Source organism: Pleurodeles waltl, chromosome 5, assembly GCF_031143425.1.
Source record: "Pleurodeles waltl isolate 20211129_DDA chromosome 5, aPleWal1.hap1.20221129, whole genome shotgun sequence".
Taxonomy (NCBI): Eukaryota; Metazoa; Chordata; class Amphibia; order Caudata; family Salamandridae; genus Pleurodeles; species Pleurodeles waltl.
In genome coordinates this window covers 860,126,055-860,147,794 of record NC_090444.1, presented here as the reverse complement: position 1 = coordinate 860,147,794, position 21,740 = coordinate 860,126,055, and the positions used below count along the sequence as shown (strand labels likewise).

General features: G+C 44.3%; 1 protein-coding gene across 2 annotated transcripts in view; it reads left to right on the top strand.

Annotated features, from left to right (window-relative positions):
* Positions 1-21,740, top strand: part of NTPCR (nucleoside-triphosphatase, cancer-related) — a 704,976-nt gene that overhangs the window by 294,998 nt on the left and 388,238 nt on the right. For both annotated transcript variants that reach the window (XR_011203753.1, XM_069234947.1), the window contains exon 2: positions 15,917-16,079. Coding sequence is in view for 1 of the 2 variants with exons in the window: in XM_069234947.1 (XP_069091048.1) it covers positions 15,917-16,079 (163 nt within the window). In the remaining variant the exon portion in view is untranslated. The remainder of the gene's footprint in view (positions 1-15,916; positions 16,080-21,740) is intronic.

Below are 21,740 nucleotides of genomic sequence, written 5' to 3'. Positions count from 1 at the left end.
GAGTCCGTTTTTTGGGCGGTCGCAAACAGCGACCTCGCAGACAGCGGACTCGCTATCTGCGTTGCGACTCCGGATGCGAGTCGCAATTTGTACACGGACATTGTACCTGCATTTCTATTAGCGACACGCAATTTGCGAGCCGCACATGCTCGCAAATTGCGAGTCGCTAATTTTTTTGTACCTACATCTGGCCCTATGTGTGGTAATTTTATAGAGCTCTGAATAGTACTCCATAAAGTTTCTGTTATTACCAACCTGGCTGTATCCCCATTCATAGTCTCCACCTCCGTTTTCACTGAGGTCCTGCTATTGAGATTGGCCAACCACGCCAGCAGGGATCCTGCTGTACTTCATTCATTGTGGGCCCGCTCCATATATTTCCTATAGTCAAAGCAGCTTAGACGTTCTATTTAACCCCTTCATTAGAGTCCAACAGGGTCTGTTGGAGCTCCATTCATCCAGGTCTCCATTGTGTGACCTTTGCGCAGTTTCTGTTCAGCCGTCATCATGTCTTTCAGTAAAGTTTTCCTGACTCCCATCGATTCTGCAATGCACTGGCCCGAAGTACTGGCTTAAAAGTGTCCCACACTATCGGGGGGGGAGGATGTTGTGCCATTATTATCATAAACATATTGGGTTATCCTACCTTGAACCGTCTCCCTATAAACTTGGTCCTCAAACGACTCAGGCTTCAGTCTCCAGGTGGGAATACAGGATTTGGGTTGCCCCCAATTTAAGTGTAGTAGGACAGGGTTCTGGTCGAATATAGTCCTAGCCAGGTATTCTATTGAGTGAACCGTAATGTGGACGTCAGGCGAGCAGAGAAATTAGTCAACACATATATGCAAGTAACGTAGGCCCGAAAATAAGAAATGATCTCAAAACTTATGGATGTGTCTGTCTTTAGGTACTGAGTAACCCCATCTCATCTGCCATTCCATAAAAGTACGAGCTGTTCTATGTACTAGGGAATCCCTCAATGGAGGGTGCGACTGATCCAACTGTGGGCCTGCCTAACAATTGAATACCCATCTCATAACTCAAATGGATCAGGTAAGGGGTCTCAAACAATCCCATTAGGAAGGCTCCCTGTGCTACATTAGGAGTGTAAATGTTGCCCAACACTATGTCATGGCCATCTAATCAGCCAATCACCACCATATTTCTGCTTTCTGGATCTATCAAGTCCCCTGTGTGCTGGAATGGGACCCCAACCCATATCTAAATCATCATCTCCCGGGCTTATGCCGAATAAGTCGTGTACAATGCTTGACATCTCCATCTGCATTGCAGAGCTTTCCCCTCCCCATCAGTCAAATCCGTCTCCCGTAGAAAAGCTGTGTGTATCCCTCTCCCGTTTAATTGGAAAAATACTTTAAAGCGTTTCAACATCATATGCATCCATCAAATGTTCCAGGAGATAAATCTTTACGTCGTGTGGGCAGCCATTGGTATGTTCTTAGGAACACTCCCCACTTTGCTCCTCTCACTGCCGTCAGTGAATCACCAAAACGTTGCAGACAGCCAGACATAGTCTCATTTTGCTCTTGGTTACGACTTATAGTGTCCCTTGTAACACATAAGTAACAATCCATACTCCCACTCCCCAGGCAAGCAGGTTGCTACCCCTGTCCACGTATGCTGCTACCAGGTCCTTCATATGATCGCATCAGATGTGCCAGGTGTCCTTCGAGGCAGTTCCAGGGTTGGGTCCCTGGATATGCTTAAGTCGTGATCAGTGTCTGTTAAACGTGCACCCCCATCTTCCACTGGCCACAGGGGTCTTGTCCCACCCCCTCTCAGTGATGCCACAGCCTCCACTGCTTTTCGTCGCTCCTGTTGGGCTTCGGCCTCTGAGGGGGCTGTCGGCTGCTTCGGTCTCTGTCTGCATTTGGCTTGAGCCCTACATGGATATCCCACATGTGCTTCCTGGCTGGGCCCTGACAGTGATTGCTGGTCAGTCCAGCTCCAGACTTCCTGCGGGGACTGAAAGAAACATGCTCTATCCAATGGGGCAACTCACAAGCGAGCCGGGAAGATCATGGAATGGGAATTCCCATCTGTCTCTCTTTTCTCTTAGCCTCCAAGAAACCAGAGCGTTTTTGCTGAACCTCTCTGGAAAAGTCCAGAAAAATATACACAGTACTGTCTTTCAGAGCTTCTTTCAGGATATTATCACGGTCTCTATAATACAGTAGCTGGGCTACCACCAGATGCTGTGGCGCCCCCCAGAGTGGTGGCTTCACAGGTACTCTGTATGCTCGTTCTAAGGCAAAAAATGATGAAAGGCCCACCTTCTCCCGGAGCCAGCGTTCCAGGAAAGCCGGCAAATCGGTTCCATCTAGGTTCTCAGGAAGACTTACCACTCGGATATTGTTGTGCCGGGGTCTATTTTCAACGTCCTCAGCCCTCTACTCAAGTGTGCAGATCTTGATCTCCATGGTGGCAAGGCATTCATGCACAGTCAACAAGGTCTGGTTTCCATCTGCCAATTCCCTTTCCGTCGCAGTGACCTGTTCCGCCTCCCTGGATGTGGTGATTGCTTGTAAAATGTCCTGAAGAGTAGGTCCGTCATCTAGTCTGGACTGCAAGTCCGAATTATCTACGCGCTTGGGTACTGCTCCCAGCACTGCCTGGCTAGTTTTCTACTCGTTGGTGATCCTTCTTACGAGTGCTCTTCCCTGTGGCTGCAGGGAGAGCAACGTAGCCCACTCCAATAAGTAGCATATAGAGTTGGGGCAAACGCATGTAGGAGGTTGTGGCTCTCACCCACAACAGCATCGCCCCTCGCCAGTGGGTCTCCATTAGCCTGGGGCTGAGCAGGTCCTTCCACCGGGGGGGGGGAGGAGCACAATCTCCCACCTTTGCCGCAGCTCGTATGTGACCACCTGGTCACTTTAGAGTCTCTTAGGGAACACAAGGCACCAGTTGCAATCGGTCATGCCGCAGTAGGGCACAGGGGGGAGTCCTTGGTGGTGGGCTGAAGCAGACTCCTCCCAGAGGCCAAAGTGCAGGCCGATAAAGAGGAAGCATGAGTAAGGCGGCAGTCTGCAGCACTGCCGCTGAGTCACTAGGCCATCTCCCCATTCTGCAAGGCAGTCTATGCAGTTACCATTTTATGGTGCATTTCCTGGATAATTTCTGGCACCTACAAATCTTTGCCCTGTTGATAATGTTCTGGGCAGGCAGGAACCCTATGCTCTCTGTTCTGTGTGTTACGCCTCGGGCCCACCATTCCATAGAATTACTTTTGTCCCCTGTAGTGCTCTGCCTTGCCATGTGTTCAGGCTGCCCTCTTGGCAGCTCCTAGACATTTCACTCACCTGTGGTAATGTTCAACTGCTGATCAGTCCTTGGGACTTGGGATTCCTTGGGATCGTAGTTCAGTCACTGTGCACCATTCCTCTGGTGCTCAGCCATTCGCCTCCTCAGCCAAAGCAGTGCTGCGCCAGTCACCAGCAGAGCAGCCAGCGTCCGTGTTCAGTTTAGTGCTCAGTCTGGCGCAGGAATATACCGCATGCAGGCTGGTCGCACCCTCCTTCTGAAGCAGCCTCAGTTCCTGTAGGCCGCAGGGGCCAAATTGGGGATCCAGCATGGTAGGACGTATGGCAGGGCTGCTGTCTCAGTGCCGTGGCCTAGCGAAGTTGTCTCTTTTCTGTTGGGGCTTTACGCCGCTCTAGGCATTCACCTCACAGTCCTTGACATCGCTGTGGGTAGAGGGGATACCTTCCCAGTGCATCTGCTCTTCTGGGTACGCAGGGTGGCAATCCGAAACCGCTAGTCAGCTGTCCACACCATGGGCACTATCTTGGAGTTGCTGCCTCGCTGCAAAATCACTTCTCTGCAGGGGTATCTCTGCTGCTCCTGACCTCTGATATTGGGCACACAAGTCACCACAGATGTCGTGGGCTCTGACACCTCATTTCTGGGTCCCCAGACCAAGTATGGCTCACAGGATGGCACTGGATGAGGAGTTAAATCAATCAATCAATATTTGTACAGCGCGGCTACTCACCTATGAGAGTATCAAGGTGCTGGGGGGAGAAGTGGGCCTCATCTGAAGAGTCATGTCTTGAGGTTCTTCTAGAGGATGGTGAGCAATGGGGTTTGTCTGAGGTGCAGGGGGAGGTTGTTCCAGCTTTTTGCTGCAGTGTAGGTGAAAGATCGTCCTCCGGCGGTGGTTTTTCAGATACGAGCGACGGTGGCCAGGGCCATCTGGGCAGAGCGGAGGGATCTGGCGGGTGTGGAAGGAGATGCGGTTGTTCAGGTAGGCTGGTCCTGCATTGTGTATGGCCTTGTGTGGGTAAGAAGCTTGAAGGAGATTCGCTTCTGGACCGGTAGCCAGTGGAGGGTCCTCAGGTGTTGGGAGATGTCTGGCGGCGGCGTTCTGGATGATTTTACGTTTTTTGATGTTCCTAGTTGAGCTGCCGACATAGAGGGTGTTGCCGTAGTCGAGCTTGCTAGTGACTAAGGCGTGGGTGACTGTCCTGCGACAGTCTGCTGGGATCCATGTGAAGATCTTCTGAAGTTTGCGGAGTGTGTGCCAGCAGGAGGAAGCGGCAGAGTTTACCTGGCGGGTCATGGATAGGGAGGAGTCGAGGATGACTCCTAGGTTGCAGGCGTGCTCGGTTGGTGCAGAGGGGACGCTGGACATGTGGGCCGCCAGGAGTTGTCCCACGCTGAGGTGGCGTTTCCAAAGATGATTAGTTCTGTCTTTGAGCGTGATGCAGCTTTCTCTCATCCAGGTGGCGATGGCTTCCGTTCCTGAGTGAAAGTTCCTTTTGGCCGTGTCCGGGTCTTCGGTGAGGAAAAGGATGAGTTGTGTCATCGGCATATGACACGATGTTCATACCGTGGCTTCTGACGATGGCAGCAAGAGATGCCATGTATAGGTTGAACAGTGTGGGACTCAGTGAGGATCCTTGGGGGACTCTGCAGTTGACTCCTGTGGGTCTGGAAGTGTTGAGCAGGAGTCTGACCCTCAGCGTCCTCCCAGAGGGGAAGGAGTGAATCCATTCCGGGGTTCTTCCACGGATTCCTATGACGTGGAGTCTGGTGCGCAGGGTGCTGTGGGAGACCATGTCGATTGCTACTGAGAGGTCGAGGAGTATGAGTGTTTCGGTGTGGCTGCAGTCTTAGGAGTAGTTGGATGTCGTTGATGGCTGCCAGGAGTGCTGTCTCCGTGCTGTGATTGCTGCGGAAGCCGGACTGGGAGCTGCCCAGGGGGTTGTGGACCTCGATGAAATTCTGTAATTGTGTGTTGATTGCTTTCTCTAGTACTTTAGACCGGGTAGGGTTGCAGTGAGATAAGCCGGAAAGTTCTTTAGTTCGATGGTTCGGTCGAAGTTTTCTTCAGGAGAGGGTGTATTTCAGCATGTTTCCAGTCCTCGGGGAAGGTGCCCTTGCTGATGGAGCAGTTGATTGTGTTACGGAGCTCGGGCGATGAATGTGCTGGCTCTATGTGGTGTGGGCAGGGGTCCAAGGGGGCTCCGAAGTGGGTGCTGTTCATGATGTTGACGGTTTCCTCTGTGGTGAGCGTGAACCAGCCGTGGATGGTATTGGTGGGTTCGGGGGGGGGTTACTCGGTCACAGGTTCCAGTGCCAGGATTTTCCTGGAGGAAGCTATTGTAGATGTCCTGGATCTTGTGGTGGAACAAGGAGGCGAGTTTTTAAGCAGAGGTCCTCTGACGGGGGGATGCTTGTGGCTTTGCAGGGGGGATCTGTGAACTCTTTGATGACTGACAAGAGTTCCTTAGAGTTGTGTGTGGAGGAGTTGATGCACTCCCAGAGTGCGTCCTTCTTGGTGTTCTTGATTTTATCATTGGTGGGTGGCGGTTGAGGCTCGGAATGAGGCAAGGTCTTCACTGGATTGGCTGTTCTTCCATTTTTTTATGTAAATGTCTTGGGTACACTTCGATTCTTCGAGTTCAGTGGTAAACTAGGTGGCTTTCTAAGGTATGCGTTTGACCGATGTTAGCAGGAGAGAGGGTAGCGTGTCGGCGCATTTGGTGATCCATACTTTGAGATTGCACGCTGCTGTGTTGGCGTTGTCAGAGGGGAGGGAGGGATTTGACGAGCGATGAGGTGAGTTGCTTGTTGGTGATTTTGTTCCATTTCCTGTGTGGGGTCCTGGAGGTGCGGGTTCACAGCGGGAGCAACAGACTTTTCCTTTTACATTATTGGTGCCTGGCGACATACTCCTCTGCCTCCTCTCCCCCGATGCCTGTTGTATTTGACTTCTCTGCAACCTTGAACATCACTAATCACCATGCTCTACTTGGTTCCCCTCTCCTCTTCAATGACAATCGACTCAGATTGTTCATGAGGCCTCCTTAAGATCTGAATCCATGTTAAACCCAACTGTGTTCTCCAAGACTCCATCAGCCTGTCAATATTCTTCAAGCTCTAAATGGAGCCCTGGGGTGTCTTGCTGACTGACAAGAACATCAAGATTCATCGATACACTGCCAAATTTTTGGATCTAAGTGAGTTTAGACATCAACTATATAACTAAGTATGGATGTCCACATCGTTCCTGAAATTGAACCTAAACAAAACTGAATTTGCACTCTTTACCTCTCACAGCAAGCCATAACCAGCACAATAATGTTTTTGAGCATGAATAAGGATAGTTTCTCTCCACAACTCATCAACTATACTAAGAATGTGTTTCCACAACCACTTCAACCTCTTCCTTAAGAACAACATTGTACACATAATGAAAGGCACCTGACATCACCTGACTGCCCTGCAACGTAATACCCTTTTGTTCCTAAACTGACTTTCAAGAAAGTCTGCTGGCCATTGTCCAATAGAATTAACTAATTTCACTGAAGACCATACTTCATGCAGCAGCTTATCAGAGGCCATGCCAAATTCTGCAGAGTTACGCACACTTTTTGAGAACTTCTGTGGCTCTCCCTGCAAATACACATCACATTCATAACAGCCTAAATCCTATGAAAAGCTAACAACGTTAGCACCTTGCCCTTCTCTCACACAACAAGATTAAGACTACACACAGATCATGAACAATATGCATGTGGTATTGTTATAAACATTACCTTTCTAAATAGAATTGCAGTGTTTCTGGTAGATAGTAGCTAAGGCACTGCAGAGTTGCCCAGCTAGAAAGAATAGAAGCAACTATGAGGCATGCCTACTGCCTCTTTTAGCAACACAAAAGGATGATGGCCGGAGTGCTGAAACTTTTCAAACATTCAATCCCAGTCACAGATCTGGGTTTAATCCATTGTTCTTTTGCTCACCATGCAACCCCAGTTTGGACAGACATGCAAATCAGTCTTGACCTGTTTCCCATGGGAACAGACCAGCCTGAACTACCAGGCCAGGTCCTCCCTGGACCGTAAACAAGCATCCTGGGACCGATTTTGGGGTATCACCCTTCATCTGTCAGGCTAGCTTGAATCCAGTGGCACAGTGGGCACATCACCCACTTCTGGGCATACCCTTCTCACTTAGGGCAACTTTACCTACACAAAAGGATGATGGATGAAGTGCTGAATCTTTTCAAACACTCACCCCCAGTCACAGATCTGGGTTAAATCCATTTTTTTTTGCTCACCTTGCCACCCCAGTTTGGACCCAGCCATATGTAAATGTTTACTTTGTTGAGCATTCCGTCCATCATCTGTTTTTTTTTTTTGTGCTTTTGTCGCCCTAAGTGGGAAGGGTATGCCCAGATATGGGTCCCGTCCTCACTGCGCCATTGGATTCAAGTGAGCCTGGCTGAAGAGGGGGTGATACCAGGATACTTTTTTCCAGTCCAGGGAGGACCTGGCTTGGCAGTAAGGACTGAACTATTTCCATGGAGGAATAGGGTCAAGACTGATTTGCATATAACTGGGTCCAAGCTGGGGTGGCGTGGTGGGCAAAAAACAAGTGAATTAAACCCAGATCTTTGTGACTTCAAGTGAATGTTTGCATTATTCAGAATTCCGTACATCATCTGTTCTTTTTTGCTAGTGCCTCTTTTAGGCAGTAGCTGGTGGGTGGGGTTTGAGTCATGTAGTGAAGGGGAGGGCAAATGATTCATTAAACTCTGATTGAGTAGGCTGCAGTATCAGTGAATCAAGGAGTAGGTGTGTTACTAAAAACCCAGCCAGCAGCTAATAATCTTGTTCCATTGAATGAGAACTGTTTCTAATTGATCTCGTGCTGCTCTTCATGGATGGCAGGCATATGTGAAGGCAAGTACAATAATAAGCACTACTGTCCACCCAGAGTACTTGTATTTGCCACATGTTGCAGCATATGATTATTGCAGTCTGGGAGCTAAAAAGGAATAAAAGGCTTTTTTGAACTGCAGCAAAGCACCATTGCTATTTTTTGTGTAAATCTGTTTATTAAGTTTTCCATGTAAATAGTACAGCAGTAACAGTTGTGAATTAAATGGAATGACATTGGTTAGCAGATTACATTTTGACGAGCTTTGGGTACTTAAGTACGTAGACAGCTGCTATCTTGTGCATTGGACCATTCAAAATGGAGGTACATTGCATCTGTCAGATCAAACGTGTACAATGAAAACAGACCTTAGTTTGCCGTTGAGCTACCATTGTCAATAGATACTGTGTACTCCAAATATAGAATTACATTTTTCCATTGTGAAAATAAGTCCATCATAACCTGAGATGGAAAACAATACTTAACTTGGCAACCCAACTCTCCCCCTTCCGTACAACTGATATTTTCCACTTGGAGCGTAATTACCCATGAGTAAGAGTAATAAGTATCCATAATACACACATGTAACAGAAAGAGAACAAGTATTGAATCAAAGCACTTGGATGAGGAATAAATCAGACACTGAGACTCTTATGGACATCTTAAGTTACCGGTTGCATGTGGCCTCCCTCCGACCCATTCCCTCTCACGTAAGTGGATTGGTAGCATCATGGGAAGCCTCCTGAAAGTCTGTCAAGATAGCGTCCCACCTATTTACCATGGGGTACGTAAGGAGACCCAGGTTGTCCTCTCAGCGTCGGGCAACACCCTCCGCTTTGGCCCACGCAATCAGGGAAGACGTCCAGGCCACAAGGGCGGGGGGTTTGTGTACTTTCCATCTCCTGGTGATGAGACGTTTGGTTGTCAAAAGGCCCAAGTCTAGAAAGCGGGACAAGGTTCTGTGTTTTTTATCCCTGTGGTAAGGGCCCACAAGGCACACTTCCCATGTTTGAGCTATAAGCTGCTCCATACTGGTGTAGAGAGTGGACACTACCCCCTGTCAGTATTGATAGAGAGAAGGGCCGGACCATAGCATATGGAGTAGATCTGCATCAATCAAAGAACAGCGGTGACGTGCTGCAACGGTGAGTTTAAAGAAACGGTTCATGTTGTATGGAGGGAAGTAGGCTTGGTGTATTATGCAGCATTGGGTAAGTCTAAATCGGGCATTGCAGAGAATATGCGTTGGGCCCTCAAATAGGGCAGACTACTCTTTGTCTGTACATGGACCGGAGAGATCATGTTCCCAGCTGCGGAGGAGGGGAGCGGGTGATGGTGCAGTGTGTATGCGGAGAAAAGTCGAAGAACCAGTGGACAAGGCGTCTGCCTGGCCCCATGGCATGGAGATACTGCATAGTGAGACACATCTGATTCTCTTGTGTCATGTCATCCCACTTGTTCTGTAGTGTCACAAGGAAGGACTTATAAAGTAGGAAGTGGCCTGGGAATAAACCGTCCCCTGTGATCAGTGTATCAATTGAGGGAAAGGTCCCATCTCGATAGAGATCGCCTGGGATGTGTTTACCAGCAGTGTGCCAGTCAGCCACCTCCGATATGGAGGTAACATTTCAACACCTGGTTGTACCATAGAGGGGGATCGCTGGGGTGTCGGGAGTCAAAGAGCGCATTGGGAAGAAACTACAACAGAAGCATCGACTAGCCACCTGTAGGACTATGGGATCTAGGGTGGGGGTTCTGGATCAAGGGTGGAACAACTGGAGGATATTGCTGTGGGTCCTGTCAGGCAACACCGTGGCCGTGTCAGACAACAGCAACCCTGCTAACCATTTGTCCACCCATTGAAGTTGGGATGCAAGGTAGTAGTGTTCAAGAATAGACTGCTACCCCTCCTCGGCGCATTGGCAAGTAATGGTTTGAGAGGGCTATCCTTCAGTGGGATTTATTCCAGATGATTTGCCAGCGGGAACACTCAAAGGAACAAAAAAAGGACAGGAAACATACAGGAGAAGATTAGTGAAATAATTTGAGAGTCTGGGGAGTGCCACCAGCTTAAGAAGGGCAATGCGCCCTGCTACTGATAGAGGTAATGTACACCAGAAGGACACTTCTGACCTAATAAATGTGGTGGCATGAGTAAGGTTGCCTTGAAAAAGTCAAGGGTTAAGTGGTATATCCGTATCCCTAAATATCTGAACATAGTAGGTTACCAAGGCACTGGAGTGCTGCTTAGGATAAGGTCTGGGCTTGACAACATGAACTTGAATGGGAATTCGCATGTTTTTGACCAGTTGACTGCCAGACTAGAGAAGGCTGCATAATGATTGAGTGTCTGGGCAATTGAGGCTTGGAATGAGTGTATATCCCGAATATAAAGAAACAGATCGTCTGCATAAAGCAAGACTACTTGAGTGCCATCTTCCAAAGGGATTCCCCAGGTGTGTCCCTTCTCCCAAATAGCTAGTGCCAGTAGCTCTATTGCCAGGGCAAAAAGTAGTTCGGATAGCGGGCACCCCGAAGGGTGCCTCTGTGTATCTGTATATGGTCCAAGATAAAAGGGCCTGTTTTTACCCTGGCTATAGCTAGGGAGTATAGCAGTCATACCAGGCATATAAAGCAGTGTCCAATGCCGTTCTATACAGGCATTGCAAAGAGGAAGGGCCTCTCTAAGGAGTCAAAGGCCTTTTCTAGGTCCAGTATCAAACATCCTGTGTTTGGCCAATGCCATGGGAGTACTTCGTAATGTGAAAAAAAATTGTCAGAGGTGAAGGGAGGTGTTGCAGGCCGGAACAAACCCATTGTGGGCTGGGTGGATTAGGAAGGGATCGAGGATGCAAGGCAAACCGCTAGGATCTTGGCCAATATTTTATAGTCTGTGTTCAGTAGGGTTAAGAGTCTGTATGATCCCAGTTCCATGGGGTCCCTGCCTGGCTTAGCAAGATAAATAAGTAGTGCTTCACAAAGGAAGATAGGAAGGAAAGCTGCTTGTAGAGCCTTATCTTACCATAAGATTTATCAAATTCAGCGGGTAAGCCATCTGGGCCAGATGTTAATTTGGGTGGCTAGGGCCCTGATGGCTTTTTGTAGCCCAGCACCATTTCTTTGTCCAAGATGTGGAATAAAAGCTACACTTACTGTCTCAACCTTTCTGTTCCTGCTAGGCATATGCCTTTAATTGGATGGCCTCTGGTTAGAGTCAGGACTGCTATATTTACAGGTGCCATTCTGGATCGAGAAAGAAATTCCATACTAGCATACCACTGGTGTCAGTTGGCGCTGAACATTGATATCTGAGGAGTTGTGTGGTCCTTTTAGAAGTGTCGTCAGAAGCACATATCTGGTATCACAAGATCCAGTAAAATCATTTATTTTTTTCTGTGCCTCTTTAGGCATAGCCAAGATGTTTCCTTTACGTTTTTCCTATTTTGAGTTATTTTCTATAAAAATTCTCTAAATATTAAGTCTCTCAGGAAGTCCTCAGGGTTCAAGCAATGCAACAAGTGGTTGAAGCATATGTTTGCGATAGGTCCTCACAAATAATATTACAGGTGTCTGCCAGATTTTCATAAGGCACAATCCTGTGATGCACTGATGCTTTCTGAAGCAACGGTTCTTAACCTGTGGTTTGCAGTCCTTGAGGGTCTACAACACCTTCTCCGGTGGTCCATGATTTTTTAGAAAATTAGTTTAGATTAGCGGATTAATTAGGTGTATACACATAAAAAGTACAAATGTTGAAACTTTTATGCTCCTTTGTAAATGTTAAGAAATTTAAAGTCAATATCCTCAGGTTTATTCGTGGGAGCAGCGTAAGTGCCACAAATCATGCTATGGACAACTGGTTTTATTTTCAAAAAGTTACAAAAGTTCCAAACTTAGATCTGTTATTTTGTACTTTTTATGTGTGTGAATTAGACAAAAAAGATTTCATACTTTGTGTCCTTGTGTGATGTATACTTATTTCTGTTTTGTGTATTTTTTTTTTTAATTGAAATTCCAGATATTCTTAGGTCTGAGTCCCTTGCTTCCAATAGTGACATAGTAGGACTCCATCAGAAGTCAAAAGCGTATTTTTAAATACATAATTTAGTTTGCTATTTCATTTACATGCATTGACAGTATGATGATAATTGGTTATAGGTTAATAGTGCATTCTTAGATTATGTGCCACACATTTGTTGGAAAATGGCCCTCTCTGAAGGGTCACCCCAAACCTTTTGCCTTTCTCCTCTTTTTCTGACCTCATTTTTGTTGGCGTTAGGACTCTGGACATTTTACCACTGCTAACCAGTGCTAAAGTGCATGTGCTTTCTCCCTAACAACATGGTAACATTGGCTCATAACCAATTGGCATATGCAATTTAATTCTAATTCTCTAGTAAAGTGCACTACATGTGCCCCATGCCTGTAAATTCAATGCTACTAGTGTGCCTCCAGCACTGATTGTACCACCCCCATAATTAGCCCCTTAAACATGTCTCAGGTCTGCCATTGCAAAGCCTGTGTGCCAGTTTCCCTGCCACTTCGCCTTGGCATTTAAAAGCACTGCCAAGCCTTAAACTCCACTTTTTCTACTTCGACTTGGCATTTAAAAGCACTGCCAAGCCTTAAACGCCACTTTTTCTACATATACTTCACCCCCAAGGTAGGCCCTAAGTAACCGTTAGGACAGGGTGCTGTGTAAGTAAAAGGCATAACATGTACTCAAGAGTTTGTGTCCTGATAGTGAAAAACTCCCAAATGCACTTCTCATTACTATGAGGCCTGCTTCTCTCAATGGCCAACATTATAGTTGCCCTTACATACTTTTAAGTGGTAGATTCTGATATGAAAGGAGTAGCCCTGTCATGTTTAGTATGGCCAGAATGATAATAGAAAATCTTCCTTACTGGTGATGTTGAATTTAATATTACTATTTTAGAAATGGCACTTCTCTGTGGACTTTTCTATGGACATACTTCCATCTGTGCCTTTCAGCCTGTCTTCAATCCACTTCTGGTCTTTGCTGGTTGACAGCTCCCCTTGTGCATTCCACCCAGACAGCCATAAATACAGGACACTCAGTCACATCTGCATTCATCTGCATACTGAATGGGTCTCCCTGGGCAGGAAAGGTGGAGGATCTCTATTACGCTTCAAAGGCCAGTGGCCAGCCCTCACACAAAGGACTGATAACCCCCCATGGGGATCCTAGCAGACAGGGCTAGGTTGAAAGAGGAACTTGTGCACATCCAAACCTCTCCTTGAAGTTTCTCCCACTTCAAAGACATTTTTGAGTTTATATACTGGGTCTCTGATCCCACCAAATAAGATACTTCTGGACCTACAACTGTACTTTGTCAGAGGGACTGCCTGGTTGCCCAAAGGACTCATCTGGACTTCTTTACTGGAAAGACTGCTGTCCTGCTTGTTGCCCTACTGCCTGCTGGCCCCTGACTCTGCTGGACGGACTCTGCCTTCCCCACAAGGGCTCTCCAAGTGCTTGGATTGAGCTTGCCTCCTGTTCTGAAGTCTCAGGGCCCCATAGACTTCACCAACGAGACGAAAATCTCTGTGCTTCAGAAAATCGATGCAACACCTGCAGAAATCGAAGCAGTGTCTGCCTCGCAGCTGAAAAATCGCTGCGTAGCCTACCGGATCAACGCAGCACCTGCTCCTTCTCACCAGCGCGTCATCGATTTTCAACGTACCATCTCTGGGTGTCAAAATATACCCGCACCGCACTGAGGAACCAAGGCTGCCCTTCTGTAAATCGACGTATCCCCTTGCAGTGTGGAAAGAAACAACGTATCGTCTGTGCCGCTCCAGAAAACCAGACGCACATTTTTAGATGCATCTCCTCCTATGCAACCCCATGCGTCGTTATTTTTTGCGCATTCCAGGTGCTGTGTGTTAACAGAATACAACCACTGATTATTCATGATTGAGACTCATTTAAACCTTTAAAAAGTGATATCTTAATTGTGTATATTGGATTTTTGTCATTTTGGTCTATTCAGATAAATATTATCTATTTTCCTAAACTGGTGTGGAGTAGGGTTTGTGGTGTTTTCAGTGTGTTATCGTATGAGTTATTGCACAAATACTTTACACATTGCCTTTTAAGTTAAGCCTGCCTGCTCCGTGCCAAGCTACCAGAGGGTGAGCACAGGATAATTAAGGGTTTGTAGTGACTTACCTAACTAGGATTTTCATCCCTACTTGGACAAGGGTGTATACCTCTGCCAACTAGAGACCCAATTTCTAACAACATCTGCATAATATATTTTGAAAAAAATGCAGTATATTTAAACAGATGTGCTATAGAATTCACGTGTTTCTATTCACACTGTATATCACAACACTTAAGGCTCATTTCCTCCCTAATTTTGAGAAACAATAAACAAGATATGAGAAAGAGCCTCCTTAGTGAGAGTGAAGCTTCAGGTATTTCAAACGAGCACTGAATTCATAAACAGTCCTTGCAAAGGTTGCACTATTGCAATTATTGGCCTCACAAGTGTTGGCTCACTACTTCTTGAAGGAATAGTGACATGACAGAACATAATAACTAATACAGGAATCAGCCTTAACAACGCAGCTCAAACCACGCTGTGCACTTACAACTTGGCCCGAACCACAAATGCGTCTCTAGAACACATTCCTTAACCACGCAAGTCATTACAACTACCTGCCTTAGGGAAAGCATTGTTGGTCTGATGTTGGACTTTAAGTTCACCACTTTCTCTACTGTGGCGCAGACTGGAGTTGGAATAGTAAATTATAGTAAATTATACCATTCCAAAGTCTAGCTCTTTCCCCAAGGCAAGTCGTTGTAATGACTTCCGTGGTAAAGGATTGGGTTGTAGAAACACATTCGTGGTTTGGGACGCATTGTTAAGGCAGGCGTTGTAAATGCCTGCATTGTTCTGACATAAAACCAACAAATACATAATACAAAGATTGGCCTTGCTTCTGCAAACTGGCTAAAAACTGGTTATACATTGACCTATGATCAAGTATGTTTGTTGCAGGCCATTCAGGAAGCTCTTTTTCATGGTAATATGTTGGGTCTGATGTGGACCTTAACGGGGGGGGCTAGAAAAGAAGGGATTTCATCATAAAGTAACATTATCCAAATATTGTCATTATGGCATTCATTCTGTTCACGACAATTTTGATATCTGCAGTTACTCTTTTTCATATACTTTGCACCAGAATTTATTGAAAGCTTTTTTAAAGTTATAATGTAGATTTCTTTTGTGTGTGTATTCTTTTGGGAAAGGTGATCCAGGAACCCACAAATAAATAAAATGTATACCTGTCTGTGAGGAAGTTATGGGAGTTGTGGGTGTCACAGCCAGGCTTCCCCGGCCACCGTGGGAAATGGGTTCAAACCTTTTCTTGCCCAATGGCTAAGGACAATCTAACTGGGCCATATCTACAGGCTGAGGTGGACATGTAAAAACATATCTGGTCCTCCTGAGGGATATCACATTACATATATACCTAAGCAACCCTCTGCCCACAAAGAGAGAAAATGTGCACAAGAGTTCCATTGAGAAACCCTTGCTTCAGTCTATCCCATCACAGGTAATTTTTCTCTCAATGGGCCTTTCAGGCACAGATTGATGCCTTCCAACAAATTTATGCTTGTGACCTTCCACAGAACCCATATGCTAAAATGTATGGTTTACCAATAGCTAGACCAATAGTTTATTTTGTTTTGTAGGAGTTGGAAAGACTACATTGGTCCAGAAAACTGTGGAATCACTGAAGTCTTCTGCCATTCCAGTTGTTGGATTTTACACAGAAGAAGTCAGACAAAGTGGGAAGAGAATAGGGTTTGACGTTGTCACTTTGTCGGGAAGGCGAGGAACTTTATCCAGAATAGGGTAAGGTTATTATACTGTAGTCAATGTCTTGTATAGATTCCTGTATCTTTGCCAGATGGAATGTGATACACACCAGTTCAGCATTAAGTACCAAACCTACGTCTTCAGCAGTAACAACTGCTGTTATACTGGATTTAAAAGGCTAAAGTATGAATATCCAAACTGCAGCTAGTTTTCTACATACCCATGAACTTGAATGACACGCCCAATGAAATCAGGCTAGACACACCATACCAAAACGTGAATGATGAGCTAAAAATACACCTGCTAACAAAGCATTTGACAGTTGAATTGAGATGCATGTTGACCTGACTTCTCAATGCCTTCTGTTTGAAAGATTACACTTCTATTCTCTTGCATTGTATTTTCATGTTCTTTTCAAACTTCATTTCTGTGTATTGAACTTCACAATCTCCTTTAAAGTGATCTGATGTCTTAAGAGACTAGTATCTGCTTTTGACATTGACTTCCACTTTCATTCCTGTCCTTATCCTTCAAAAGAAAAGGAATGACTATATAGCCTGGATCCCTATGCAGTTTCCTGTGACATAGACTTCATTCAGCTAGAGAGTGGATGAACAGCTTTTTGAGGTCTTTGAAAGAGCCAAGAAAGGCAAGGCTTGGACCAGCACTCCATTTTGCATAGGTTTGTCATCTGTATCAAGATCTCCTACATCTTGGCCAAGAAAGACCCTCCAGAGTACATTCCTACTCATCTCACTAAGGCAATGGCTACTTTGCTAAGAATGGTGGAGAACAAGTGGAGACAAGCACCTTCCCTTCCTAAGCTGGACGGTCAGAGGACTGCTAGATCTCATTATAAAATAAAACATTTTCAATGCTAAGGCAACCCATTTCAGGTCTTTCATCAACAAGCCTAAAAGACCCTGTAAACCGCTATTCAGCATATTCAGGGATGCTAATAATTATCCACTGTCAATCAGATTTTATGACCTCACTGTCAGATTGGAAAAAATTATAATTTCTTTGCTGTAAAAGTGAAATCTAGTGAGCTATTGTTGCTATTGTTTCCTGATCTTCCAGATAAAACATTTTAGCTGTGAATCCATGGTTATATGGCACCATGTTGACTTAGTCTTGATTGATGAATTGTCAAAATCACCATGAAGACTTGATCACTTCAGGGATCCAGCACAGAGGAACATCACCAAAAACTTGGCATATCAACTGTTCCCTCATTTGATTAATCTGGTGAACCTCTTTCTGAGATGAGGGATGCTCCCTAATTACCTTAAGAGTGTTCAAGTTAACCCGCTTCATAAACACATTACATAAGTGGGGGATATTAATGGCATTCACCCTGCTTCAAGTCTTCCTTTTTTTTCTAAAATATTATCCAGAATGGTGTTGCAACACATTCTTAAAAATGATTTATCTGATAAGTGCCAATTAGGTTTCAGACACGGGTGCTGCATGGAAACTGCCTTGCTGTAGGTAATTGTTGACACAGTCCACATCCTTGGTTTGGGTGGCTTCTAAAGCCTTGACTTTCTTGAACTATCTGCTGCATTTGACACAGTGAATCACTTTAAACTCATTAAGGCCATAAAGACATATATGGGCATTGATGACGTTCTCAATAGGTTCACCTATTACTTGACTAATTGGCTACAGTGGGTCACACAGACTCCTGTGTCTTACACTTGGTTACTTCAGCTGAGTGGTCGCTGTTGGTGATGCTTTCTACGCACTTCTTAATAGGGTGCAAAAAAGATACCAGTGACTAACACCAGCGCAGTGGTTTTATTCCAAATTGAAGCCTAAACAATAGGAATGGGGTAGGAATTCTTGTATCCCAAAACATATGTGACTCTGCACCCCAACAAGCATGCAAGAATGCATAAATTCAAAGGATCAATTTCACATTAAAAGAATTCTTTAGTCATCATTTTACTTTTAAAACATTTCTTTTTTTTCTTCTCTAATTCTGCTGTAGCCAATGAGTTTCGTCCAAAAGGACTTGCTTCTTCAGGGCCACAAAACATAATATGTACACAAATTAAAAAACATGACAGACAAACTTCAACATTAAAACAATGTACATAAAGCCTAATGTACCAAACAATCAGAAAAAGCTACTCCACCAAACAAAAAAGAGATCAGATCGTCTCTGTGTACACTAATATCAATCCATCCACTGTACATAATTGTATATTATGTTCACATCAAATTCAACTCTCATTTAACATCAATCAGCTAAACTTGATTGTATGTTATATTCACATCAAATGCTGCTGTTATTTCTCATTGGGGCCATGATTGAAATTCACCATGTGTCAATTATTAAAACTAGGGTTTATATCTATCATTCTTGAAGGACATAATGATATCATTAATATAGATACCCCTTTTTCACAGTACATTATGCAGACTGAGAGGAAATTATATGTAAACGAATACCTTATAAATCCAATTGATAATTCATCATGTTGCCCTTTATTGTAGTCAGGACTTTTTATATTTTAAATTTAGAATCTATAAAAGTAAAAAATACATTTAGCCATTTATTGAGACCATTTTCTAAATTTTTATGTAGCTCCAAATGATATGTCTGCTTCAAAACATTTGAATAGCAATCTGTCAAATACTTTCATAGGGTGGCAGGGCCATGTTGCAAATGAAGCTACCTTTTTACTAAAAAATAATTGCCAATCCAATTGTATAATAAACAAGTAGGGGCGACACCTTAATGAAGAGAAAAATCAATTAGACAAAATTGCACAAGTAGATTTTCATTGCCACACAGCTAATCAAATAGGATGTGTATAAATAAAGAGAAACTACATCTACAAGAAACAGGAAGTACAGCCACTTCAGATGACGCACCGCAGCTATAATTCATGGAGCAGAACATCATTGCAACAAAGATTCAAAGTTTAAAACACACGGCCATTTCAACTTTCATTAAAGTTGTACGTATACAGTTCAAGTATGTCAACATAAATAACAGACCACATTCTTTGCCGTAACCAAGTAATTATGAAATGGCAAGTCTGCAATCATTGTTCCTGGTACCGCTTTAGTTCATGCATCATAGTATCAAATTGGCGCCTGTGGTTAGACGCTATGTTCAAGATTGTGCCACAGACGACAGGTACTTAGTTCCCTCACATAGTAGTAAAAAGCACCAAATATGTAAGCATTAATAAAGGACATTAATGGTGAAAAATAAATGGTGCAAACGGTCATGTCTGCGAACATGAATAATGAAACATCATTGGTGCTGGAAATATATTCGTTTTTAAATATGATTGCTTCTGTTACTGTGTTGCGGTTATGCTGCAAGAAGCAGGGCATTGTGATATCAAGTGGGAATAATTAAGCACATAGTCTTACAATTTTTACATAATTGCCCAGAAAACACTAGATGAGGTTATGCTGCAAGAAGCAAAGGGGTTGTGATACCAAGTAGAAATAATGAACCACATAGGTTTACAATTTCTACATAAGTGCCCGGAAAACACAAATTGCAAAAACAGCTTGCCAGCAATTGAGAAAACACCCCCATTATATCGCAAAACAGAGTGCGAGCAATTGAGAAGACAACCCATTGCATTGCTCCAAATTGTGCTGAAAGCAGTGCTTTAAATGGGCCGGTACTGTCCTGTACTGAGTACTGGCACATTTATTTGGAGAGTGAGAGTACCTGCACTTCTGAAGAAAAAAGTAATACTTTTATTGGAGAGTATGGGCTCTTCTCAGAAACAAGCAGGTACTCTGGTACAGAGTACCTCCTCCTCTATTTTTCCATTTCAAGCACTGGCTGAAAGGGCACAAATAATACACCAGCTGATCATTCCAATGTTACAGAAGCCAGCTTAAACACCCTTAGCCCTTTATTTATGCCAAAAGTCTGAGTCAACTTAATGATGTAACCTGTATATTCATGCTATTTAAAAAATATAAACACCAAACTATTGGTTCAAATGTGCAAATACTCAACAAAGACATCTTGTTAAAATGTTGCAGCGCACCCTAACTTACATGCGCTAGTCTTCAAAAGGTTACTAAGCCCATCATATAAAGTATGCATGGGCGTGAAACATTCTAATTCTTACCTCGTGGAGTATGAGTATGAGTAGAGTAGAGTAAATTCCCTGCCTTGAAGTTTCAATAAAACCCATAATGAAAATCACCTGTGTGGGTTCGTGCAGGAAGCTCATGAGCAGTGAAAATTGGAGAGGCCGTCTTGAAGTAGTACAAGAAACTAAGAGGCTTTAAGTCACAGAAACAAGAATAGAAGTAAGAGTATCATGGGAAGTCAGTCAGAGTTTAAAGAAATCAAATTCAGTAGTATTCTGATGCCAAAATGTGATATAGGTCCCTGAAAAAAAGGGGGAATAGCCGAGAGCATGGCGCGCGCATGACGTTGACAGCAGCCATCTTGAAGGGAGTAAAACCATAGAATACATTATGGAGGCCAATAATCATCTTAAAAAATGAATCCCTAAATTACGGTTTAATCACCGGGTACCATCTTAAGCTACTGCATGGATGAGAACATCATTACAAAATCCCTAAAGGGAATAATGAAGCACATAGTCTTACAATTTTTAAATAATTGCCCAGAAAACACAAGATGCGGTTATGTTGCAAGAAGCAAAGGGGTTGTGACAGCTGAATTCACCAATTGCGTGATCTTAAAAGGACCTTAAAAACTTGGTTTGAATTAGTTAAGGGATAAAAGATGAGGTAGAAATTTAGAAGAAAGCCAGACTTTGTCTTGTACTTGATATGAAGGGGCTAAATGCCTCCTTGTATTGGTGGTTTTCTTCAAGCTTTGTTTTGAAGCCTGTTGATTGGATTGTATCATTTGCCTAATAGTACAAAGTCGACGAGAAAAAGCGGCTACTGCCAGAACAGTCATCGATTTATGAATAACTGTAGGGAAATCCTTGGGATGGTAACCATATAAACAGAAGAAAAGAGTGACTTTCAATGTACTGTATTGATATAGGAGAACTCTGCTAACATTAAATATGTGGATCAGTTACTTTTGCATTACAGAAGCAACATAGATATTTTTGGAGTCCTTGATTTAGGCGTTCAGTTTGTCCATTAGTATGAGGATGGTAAGGCTACTTCAATATGTAGAGATTTGCAAAAAATGTTTCCAAAATTGTGAAACACTGGGGGCCTCGATCAGATATAATGACTTGGGAGAGACATAAAGGCAAAAGATTTCATGTATGAAGATGTCGCCCAATTCTTTAGCTGTCAGCAGCTTCTTTAGTGCTGTGAAATGGGACATCTTGGAAAAATAATCGCAGTTAACATAAGTTCGATGGCATCTGTCGCTGTAGATACGCATGTTTTGCATAGCTCGCCATCTGGTGTTGGGCCGGAGTGTTACAAGTTGTTTTTCTTCGAAGAAGTCTTTTGAGTCACGGGACCGAGTGACTCCTCCTTTTGTCTCCATTGCGCATGGGCGTCGACTCCATCTTCGATTGTTTTTTTTCCGCCATCGGGTTCGGACGTGTTCCTGTCGCTCCGAGTTTCGGAACGGAAAGATAGCTAATTTCGGAAGATTTTCGTCGGTATTGTTGCGTTCGGGATCGGCGTAGTTAGATTCAACACCGTATCGAAGATCGAAGAGCTCCGGTGCCCTTCGGGGTAGTTTTTCGATCCCCCGTCGGGGCC